Source organism: Scomber japonicus, chromosome 21 (genome assembly GCF_027409825.1).
Source record: "Scomber japonicus isolate fScoJap1 chromosome 21, fScoJap1.pri, whole genome shotgun sequence".
Classification (NCBI taxonomy): domain Eukaryota; kingdom Metazoa; phylum Chordata; class Actinopteri; order Scombriformes; family Scombridae; genus Scomber; species Scomber japonicus.
Window position 1 is genome coordinate 3499567 of NC_070598.1, and position 10376 is coordinate 3509942.

A 10376-nucleotide genomic window follows, 5' to 3' on the forward strand; every position below is an offset into this window, starting at 1 on the left:
AAAATAAACTTAATGTATATTTGATTTTTTTTCTTAATTAATGTAAGTTTAATCCATAGGTACATGTTGTTTTTGTTATATATTTTTTGTTATTTAGTTAGTTATTTAGAAGTATTAAATTCCCAGTGTAGTACTTTATTTTTTACTAATAAAGTAAAATAATATGTAATATAATATGTACAATAATAATAATAAAAATAAAATAAAATATAGTAATAATTTCCATTTACGTTATTATACATAATATTAATTTAAATATTATTTTATTATGTATAATTATACTAATAATGATTTTATTTTATTTTTATTATTATATATAATATATTTGTTTTACATTAAACATATACAATATACATTATTATTGCTATTAATATTATTACTATGCTTAATAATAATAATAAATAAATAAATAAATAAATAAATACATTATATAATAATAATTAAAAATAATAATAATAAATAAAATAAATAAATAATAAAAATAAATAAATAAATAATAATAAATCAATAAATAATAATAAATAAATAAATATAATAATAAATAAATAATAATAATAAATAAATAAATAATAATAAATCAATAAATAATAATAATAATAATTCCTCTTCCTCACATCTCTTTCTCTCCCTCATGTAGTCCAGCATCTCTGAATATGTAAATATAATTTATCTTAACTTCTTCACAGTGAAGCCTTCTCTCTCTCTGTTTTTGGGTGTGTGGGAGGGGGGGTGTGGGCCTGGATGGGTGTGTGTGTGTGTGTGTGTGTGTGTGTGTGTGTGTGTGTGTGTGTGTGTGTGTGTGTGTGTGTGTGTGTGTGTGTGTGTGGGAGGGGGGGCTGGAGAGAGATGGGTGGGTGGGGGGTGGAGGAGAGAGAGATGGGTGGGGGAGTTTGTTCTCTGGAGGCTCCGTCAGCAGATGGATGTGAAAACAAAGTGAACGAACATCTCACTGCAGCAACGAGCAGAAAAACACGCTTCTGACTGGAGGGCTACTTTAATATTTCAGATATGATTAAAAACCTAAAACCTAAAACCTTCTCATCACGATGCTGAATAACAAGCAGAGTGGAAGCAGAGAGGAAGCAGAGAGGAAGCAGAGAGGAAGCAGAGAGGAAGCAGAGAGGAAGCAGAGTGGAAGCAGAGTGGAAGCAGAGAGGAAGCAGAGAGGAAGCAGAGAGGAAGCAGAGTGGAAGCAGAGAGGAAGCAGAGAGGAAGCAGAGAGGGAGTAGAGAAGAAGCAGAGAGGAAGCAGAGAGGAAGCAGAGAGGAAGCAGAGTGGAAGCAGAGAGGAAGCAGAGAGGAAGCAGAGAGGAAGCAGAGAGGAAGCAGAGAGGAAGCAGAGTGGAAGCAGAGTGGAAGCAGAGAGGAAGCAGAGAGGAAGCAGAGAGGAAGCAGAGTGGAAGCAGAGTCGTGTTTAGACAACATGAAGATACACTCAGAGCTAATCAGTCTGTCAGCTCCTTAACCCTCCTGTTGGCCTCAAGTCAAGGAAGGAAGGACAGGAGGGAGGAAAGAAGGAAGGAAAGGAGGGAGGAAGGAAGGGAGGACAGGAGGGAGGAAGAAGGAAGGACAGGAGGGAGGAAGGAAGGATAGGAAAGGAGGAAGGACAGGAGGGATAGGAGGGGGGAAGGAAGGGAGGAAAGGAAAGGAGGGAGGAAGGAAGGGAAAGGAAGGACAGGAGGGAGGAGGAAGGAAGGGAAAGGAGGGAGGAAGGAAGGATAGGAGGGGGGAAGGAAGGGAGGAAAGAAGGAAGGAAAAGAGGAAGGAAGGGAAGAAGGAAGGGAGGAAGGGAGGAAGGAAGGGAGGAAGGGAGGAAGGAAGGGAGGAAGGACAAGAGGGAGGAAGAAGGAAGGAAGGAAGGAAGGAAAGAAGGAATGAAGAAGGGAGGACAGGAGGGAGGGAGGTTCTCTGAGCAGCTGCTGACTGAGTTTATAATAATTGTGACTCAGAGTGAAACTATCAGTTGAGGCAGTGATTAAAAATGAATGTTACTTTTCTTTTAGTTTCCTTTTGATGTCATTCCTTATTGTTACATTTATAGATTCATATGGAAAACAGTTAAACCTTCCTGTCGTCCTCCCGGGTCAAATTGACCCCGTCTGTTTTGACTGTTCCTTCCTTCCTTCCTTCCTTCCTTCCTCCCTCCCTTCCACCCATCTGTCCTTCCTCTCTCTTTCCTTCTTTTCTCTTTCCTCCCTTCCTTCTTTCCTTCCTCCATCCCACTTTCCTTCCTTACTTACGTCTTTCCTCCATCCTTCCTTCCTTCCTTCCTTCCTTCCTTCCTCCATCCCGCTTTCTTCCTTCTCTCCTTCCTTCCTTCCTCCCTGCCTTCTTTCCTTTACTCCCTTCCTTCCTTCTTTCCTTTACTCCCTGCCTTCTTTCCTTCCTCCCCCCTTCTTTCCTCCCTCCCTCCTACCTTCTTTCCTCCATTCCTTCCTCCATCCCGCTTCGTCCTTCTCTCCTTCTTCCTTCCTCCCTGCCTTCTTTCCTTTACTCCCTTCCTTCCTTCTTTCCTTTACTCCCTTCCTTCCCTCCTTCCTCCCTCCCTCCTTTCCTTCCTTCTTCCTCCCTTCCTTCCTTGACTCCAACACAACAGGAGAGTTAACAAGGCACCAAAATAAAAGTCTGTTTGCAGTAATGATAATAATTAAATCCTGCGTCTGTGAATCATCTTATCTGTTAGATCCTCCCTTCCTGCAGGCCACATTATCTGATACTTCATTACATTTATTATTTAATTATGATTTATTACATTTATTATTAGTTCTATTAGTACAATGTTTGCATATTCTAGTAATTAATTTCTTTTTTTCCCCACCTGTGGTCATGTGTGACTAATTTCAATAAAGTAAGAATCATAAAAGGTAAAGAAACACACTCATCCTCTTTGACACACACACACACACACACACACACACACACACACACACACACACACACACACACACACACACACACACACACACACAGACACACACACACACACAGACACACACACACACAGACACACACACAGACACACACACACACACACACACACACACACACACAGACACACACACACACACACACACACACAGACACACACACACACACAGACACACACACACACACACACACACACACACACACAGACACACACAGACACACACACAGACACACACACACACACACACACACAGACACACACACACACACACACACACAGACACACACACACACACACACACACACACACACACACAGACACAGACACAAACACACACAGACACACACACACACACAGACACACACACACAGACACACACACACACACACACACAGACACACACACACACACACACACACACACACAGACACACACACACACACACACACACACAGACACACACACACACACACACACACACACACACACACACAGATGAAAGAGACGAGAGCCGATCCCTTCGCTGTGATTCATCTCACATTCATCACACCGACCGACGGCCTCAAACTGTGACTCAGGGTTTGGGTTTTATTAACATGTGACGAGTAATAAACGGAGCGCTGGGCGGTATGACCAAAAATGTATATGACGGTGTTTTTCAAAATAAAAGCGGTTTCACAGGTTTTCAAGACGGGTTTTTTTTTTCATGCATAATCAGCTGTTCACAACATCTTCTACTAGTTAAGAGAGGAACTACTACTATACTGAAGCAGATTGACTATTTTACTGTCATGATGAGTCAATATTAGGAAGGAAGGAAGGAAGGAAGGAAGGAAGGACGAAGGAAGGAAGGAAGGGAGGGAGGAAGAAGGAAGGAGGGAGGCAGGAAGGAAAGAGAGGAAGGAAGAAGGAAGGAAAGGAGGACAGAGGAAAGAAAGAAGGAAGGAAGGGAGGAAGGGAAAGGAGGGAAAGGAGGGAGGAAGGAAGGAAAGGAGAGAGGAAGGAAGGAAAGGAGGGGGGAAAGAAGGAAGGACAGGAGAGAGGAAAGAAGGGAGGAAAGGAAATAAGGAAGGAACGAAAGAAGGAAGGAAGGAAAGGAGGACAGAGGAAAGAAAGAAGAGAGGAAGGGAAAGGAAGGAAGGGAGGAAAGAGAGAAGGAGGGAGGGAGGAATATTATTAGCTGTCAACGCTCCCGTTTCTCCCGTATTTTAGACCCATCTCCCAGTTTGTCTTTTCTCCCGTAATTTACTGCCCCAACTTTGTTTGTTAATGATAATAAGAAGAACAGCACAATAACAAAGGTTTTATTTTGAAAAGCTTAGACAGGAAGCCACCACAGCTCCGTTAGTTTGACAGAAGCTGAAACACACGGCGAAATGTTTTAACTGTAAATAAAAGTGCAGAGTTTCCAGCCTGCGTCAGACGGGAACGTACCTATGTTCCCCGGGTACTATGTTCCCCGATCGCGGCTAACTCGGTTGCTAGCTCGGCTGCTAATTCGGCTGCTAGCTCGGCGGCTAATTCAGCTGCTAGCTCGGCGGCCAACTCGGTTGCTAGCTCAGCGGCTAACTCAGCTGCTTACTCAGCGGCTAAGTCAGCGGCTAACTCAGCTAACTGGCTAACTGCAGACGGGATCATTCCTATGTTCCCCGGTCACATACAAAGCGGGGAACATAGGGATGATCCCCGTCAGACGATGCTGAGTTTACTGACTAATTATTAAAAAGCAGGATGTGATGTGTGAACTATCGTCATGGTAACTCGCTCGGCAGGCAAACATCTTCTGCTGTTTGTTGAGCAGCAAGAAGCGCAACACTGAAAAGGGTCCCGCCTGAAACGGAGTCGCGTGCCGCAGCGTTTCTAACGTTGTGTGATGAAATACACCGGTATGGCGCTACATTAAAAATTCATATTATAACGAAAATATACTTCAGTGTGACTGAAGTGTGTCTGTTGTTGCCTTTACTCAGGTCTCATATTAAACTACTGCTGCGTGCTCCTCCGTTAAAGAATAAAGAAAACTGTGCTCTGTGGGATTATCTGCTGGAGGAGATATTACAGGTTTTATCCATCAATCCATCCGTCCAGATAAAAAAGTAATCTGTCTCGGCTGTCTGTCTGACGGCTCGACCCGCTGACGGCTCGACACGCCGACGGCTCGACCCGCCGACGGCTCGACACGCTGACGGCTCGACCTGAGATTAAATTGAAAACCGCAGACAGGCCGAACAGATCGGGGGGAGCGTGAACTCGTGTGATCTCACTCTGCGTCTGACTGAGAGCGACGAGTTCATCTCCTTCACCTGAAGACTGGAGACTAAAGGATTCTGGGAAATGTAGGACAGAGATTGTTGTGTCTATTAAGTACTTGCTCCTTCCCTCCTTTCCTTCTTCCCTTCCTTCCCCTCTCTTTTCCTTCCTTCCTTCCTTCCTTCCTTCCTTCCTTCTTCCCTTCCTGCCCTCCTTTCCTTCCTTCCTTCCTCCCTCCTTTCCTTCCTTCCATCCTCCCTTCCTTCCTCCCTCCTTCCCTTCCTTCCTCCCTCCTTTCCTTCCTCCCTCCTTCCTTCTTCCCCCCTCCTTTCCTTCCTTCCATTCTTCCCTTCCTTCCTTCTTCCTTCCTTCCATCCTTTCTTCCTTCCTTCCATCCTTCCTTCCTTCCTCCCTTTCCTTCCTCCCTCCTTTCCTTCCTTCCTCCCTCCTTCCCTTCCTTCCTCCATCCTTCTTCCCCCCTCCTTTGCTTTCTTCCATTATTCCCTTCCTTCCTTCTTCCTTCCTTCCATCCTTCCTTCCTTCCATTCTTCCCTTCCTGCCCTCCTTTCCTTCCTTCCTTCCTCCCTCCTTTCCTTCCTTCTTCCCTTCCTTCCTTCCATCCTCCCTTCCTTCCTTCCTTCCTTCCTTCCTTCCTTCCTTGACTCGAGGACAACAGGAGGGTTAAAGGCATGTCGAGTCATTATAAATCTTTTAAATGTTCAAATTCAAAAAGAAAACCTAAAAAAAAAGGAACCGTGTGAAAGTAGAGGATCCACATGAGCGTCTGCATCGGTTGTTAAGCTCAGAGCACCGAGTCGTCGTCTTTGTGGTTTAAGCTCAACTTTCTGTGGTTGGAGGCATCGAGTTGGTTCCAGTGCACGCTTGCAAAGTCATGCTTCATTTACCTCGAGCTTCATATGTATGCAAATCAAGCTTCAACCACAAAGAGTGCACCTTAGCTCTCGACACTTAATAACCCAGCGGACGGATCTCCTGCATTCACACAGTTAAGGAGGATGTGGGTCTTCCTTCCTTCCTTTCCTTGAAACTACGCCTCATATTTGAGTTGTCCTCCGAGGTCAAACCTAACCGAGGACAACAGGAGGGTTATAGAAGTCACACCTTTACGTTACCTCTATGGGACGTCTTGGCTAAGTCGTAGTGAGCTGTGAGCTGTTGGGCAGATATCGAGGAGTTTAACCCTTTATTGGGCAAATAATTATATTTGATAACTTCTGTAAATATCCCAAAATATCCTTCCTTCCTTCCTTCCTTCCTTCCTTCCTTCCTTCCTTCCTTCCTTCCTTCCTTTCCTTCTTCCCTGCCTTCTCTCTTCCCTTCCTCTTTTCCTTTCTCCCCCCCTCGTTCCTTATTTCCTCCGTCCTTCCTTCCTTTCCTTCCTTCCATCTGTCCTTCCTCCCTCCCTCCTTCTCTCCTCCCTTCCTTCTTTCCTTCCTCCGTCCTTCCTTCCTTCCTTTCCTTACTTCCATCTGTCCTTCCTCCATCCCTCCATCCCCCTTTCTTCTTCCTTCCTTCCTTCTGTCTTCCCTTCCTCCCTCCCTCCTTCTCTCCTTCTTTCCTCCGTCCCTCCTTCCTTTCCTTCCTCCCTTCCTTCCTCCTCTCCTTTCAATGAGTGTCCTATAAAGGGTTAGACCGGTGTTCTTTAGTCCAGCTGAGTCAGATTTAATCGGTCAGATCTGAACAACAGTAATCACACTGAGACCCGTCGGCTGTTTGTGTCCCGGGGAACATCTTCAAGACCTTCTTCCTGTGTTTACCTTCACGTCTTCCTCGCTGCTGCCCTAATGAGTGCAGTAAACATCGTCTCGTGGGATTTTAGTGATGCATTGTGGGTATTTTTTTTTTTTTTCTCCTACGTGAAAACAAAACCAAACCCAGCTGATTCAGACCGGAGCAAAACAAACTATATGTATGAAAAACGCCCTTAATGAAAACACAGAGAGACAATTTGTGATTCCTAAGGGCCGTCCACACTGAGAATGATAACTATAGTAATAATATAACTATAATATATAATATACTATAACTATAACAACAACGATATGAGCATCCACACACACGATCATGTCTGCGGCTAATGAAAATAGATATTGATGAGCTGTTACTGCTGGATGTCCACAGTTTAGCTCCGTCCTCGGCCTGATGTCAACTCACACCAGAATTAGGAAGGAAGGAAGGAAGGAGGGAGGAAGAAGGAAGGAAAGGAAAGAGGGAGGAAAGGAAAGAAGGAAGGACAGAGGAAAGGAGGGAGGGAGAGAGGGAGGGACGGAGTGAGAAAGGAAAAGAGGAAGGAAGGAAGGAAGGAAGGAAAGAAGGACAGAGGAGAGAAGGAAAAGGAGGGAGGGAGGAAATAAGGAAGAAAGGGGGATGGAGGAAGGAAAGAAGGATGGTAGGAAAGAAGGAACAGTCAAAACAGACAGGGTCAATTTGACCCGGGAGGACGACAGGAAGTTTAAAAGCACACTTTATGTTCAAATTTGTCCATTTTGAAAGACACTACGACATCAAGGGACACAGGAAGTGACTGAAGAAGAAGAAGAAGAAGAAGTGAAAGTGGGTTTACCTCAGGAGTAAATAACAACATCTAAAACCAGAAATAACTCAACAGGAATGTGAAGTGAACGTCACAAATGAACACTGATGTCAGGCGCTTCGCAGGAACTGAGGGAGGTGTTTGTTTTTTTTCTTCTTCTTCTTTTTTTCCCTTTCTTTTTAAGATGACTCATTAATAGTGAGCTACACCACGCTTCACTTCACTATGATACCGGCAATTATCTTGCGAGAGTGGGCGATAGTTTTCCCTCAAAAACACACACAGAGGAGATATCATCCCAGAGAGTCAAACACAAACTCGTAGAGAGAAAGAAAGAAAGAAAGAAAGAAAGAAAGAAAGAAAGAAAGAAAGAAAGAAAGAAAGAAAGAGTAGAGGCACGTGTCGATGCACAGACGACCGGAAAGGGTGTTTACTCCTCAACAGCATCCAGCGATCCAGTAATGCATAGCTGTATCTCTAACACACACACACACACACACACACACACACACACACATTCTTCATCCTTCTTCATCCCTCCTGTCCTTCCTTCCTTCCTTCCCCTTCCTTTCCTTCCTTCCTCCTTTCCTCCCTTCCTTCCTCTCTCCTGTCCTTCCTTCTTCATCCCTCCTGTCCTTCCTTCCTTCCTTCCTACTTTTCTTCGTCCTCCCTCCTTTCCTTCCTTCTTCATCCCTCCTGTCCTTCCTTCCTCCCTCCTTTCCCTTCCTTCCTCCTTCCCTCCTTTCCTTCCTTCCTTCTTCATCCCTCCTGTCCTTACTTCCTTCCTCCCTCCTTTCCCTTCCTTCCTCCCTCCCTCCTTTCCTTCCTTCCTTCTTCCCTCCTTTCCTTCCTACTTTTCTTCTTCCTCCCTCCTTTCCCTTCCTTCCTTCTTCATCCCTCCTGTCCTTACTTCCTTCCTCCCTCCTTTCCCTTCCTTCCTCCCTCCCTCCTTTCCTTCCTTCCTTCTTCCCTCCTTTCCTTCCTACTTTTCTTCTTCCTCCCTCCTTTCCCTTCCTTCCTTCTTCATCCCTCCTGTCCTTCCTTCCTTCTTCCCTCCTTTCCTTCCTACTTTTCTTCGTCCTCCCTCCTTTCCTTCCTTCTTCATCCCTCCTTTCCTTCCTTCTTCCTCCCTCCTTTCCTCCCATCCTTCCTCTAAAACACAGTAATGCATATCTGTATCTCTAACACACACACACACACACACACACACACACACACACACACACACACACACACACACACACACAGACAGATAGGCAACTGCCATCGGTGGATTCAGAGTGTGACGCTGTTGTGAGTACAAACAGAGCGCTGGCTGTGTTTATGACTGGAGCCCACTAAATGTCAGGAAACACTAACAGAAATCTCCAAACACAATCTGGAAGTAGAAGCACCTCTCTGTTTGATGTGAACACATAAAAAAAAGACGAGAGAAGAGAGGGAGAGAGAGGGAGGGATGGGAGAGATGGGAGGGAGGACTTACAGTGCAGACCGGCATGGAGTCTTCCTCACCCAACAAGTCCTCGGGGTCGTGATGTACGTCCTGTAATCACACAGAGAGAGAGAGAGAGTCAGAGAGAGTCACATGTTAACACACACCTGATACACAGAGGTGACACGGCGGTCATAATCCTGCTGCTGTAACTCATGATTATATTAAAGTCAGTGTAAAGTAAGAATAATTAAAGCTGCAAGCAGCGATGATCGGGCCCAAGCTCCCCCACACACCGCCCCCGTACGCGCATATCGGTGCGTGCTGCAGTCACACGGCAGACACAGCGGGCACGTAGACGTCTTGGCACCCGGGCTCGTAATGAACGTTGTGTGATGGGGCTAAGTCACATTGCATGTGTCCACTAGGTGGCGCTAGAGATCACCCACCAATTACATGTCATGTTGCAGTGTGTGATGTGGAGAACACATCGTGTAAATTTCATGTAAATCGGATAATGTTTGTCATATGAGGCTGACTTCCTGTGTCCAGTAGGTGGCGCTGTGTATTTGACACAGTATTGATGCATAGATGTGTTCAGGGCGGGACCCTCTACATGCATGATGAATTTGGTGTAGATGGGACAATGTCTGTAGGAGTTATAAGGACTTCCTGCTTTATGGCGAAGCATCGAAATTGTTTGCACAGCCACGCCCAACAGGAAGAAGTCATAAAAAAGCTTTTGATAACTTGTCATCTCCAATGTCTCAAGATGATTGTGTGTGAATTTGAAGTGGATGGGATGAAATCTCTAGGACTAGTTTGTTCAAATATGAGGCCTGGAAATGACCAAAAAACTCAACAAAATATAGCATTTTTCCAAGATGGCCGACTTCCCGTTGGACTTAGGGTATGGGTCCAAATGGCGTTTTTGTGCGTCTGGAGATGATACATAAACCTACCGAATTTCATTCTTCTATGTCAATCGAGAAGGCTGAGGTTCAATTTTGAAATATTCAAGGGGGCGCTATTGAGCCGTGTAGCCACGCCCATCCCATTGAAGTATATAGGATGTTAAATGACCCCACTGCAGAGGTGTGTGTCGAGTTTCGTTACCGTGGAGGCATCCTTTGCCTCTGAAAACTGTAATCGTATTTTCATGGCGTTGAATGCGTTGTCATGGCAACAGTATTTGATGATGGGTCATGAGTT

The 10376-nt window shown here is 45.0% G+C and overlaps 1 protein-coding gene across 1 annotated transcript in view; it reads right to left on the reverse strand.

Annotated features, from left to right (window-relative positions):
• Nucleotides 1-9477, reverse strand: part of LOC128382816 (ribosomal protein S6 kinase alpha-3-like) — a 47214-nt gene extending 37737 nt beyond the window's left edge. The window contains exons 1-2 of the mRNA XM_053342818.1: nucleotides 9472-9477; nucleotides 9216-9275 (exon numbers count right to left, since the gene is read on the reverse strand). Coding sequence (XP_053198793.1) covers nucleotides 9216-9275; nucleotides 9472-9477 — 66 coding nt within the window. The remainder of the gene's footprint in view (nucleotides 1-9215; nucleotides 9276-9471) is intronic.
• Between the last annotated feature and the right edge of the window lie 899 nt (nucleotides 9478-10376).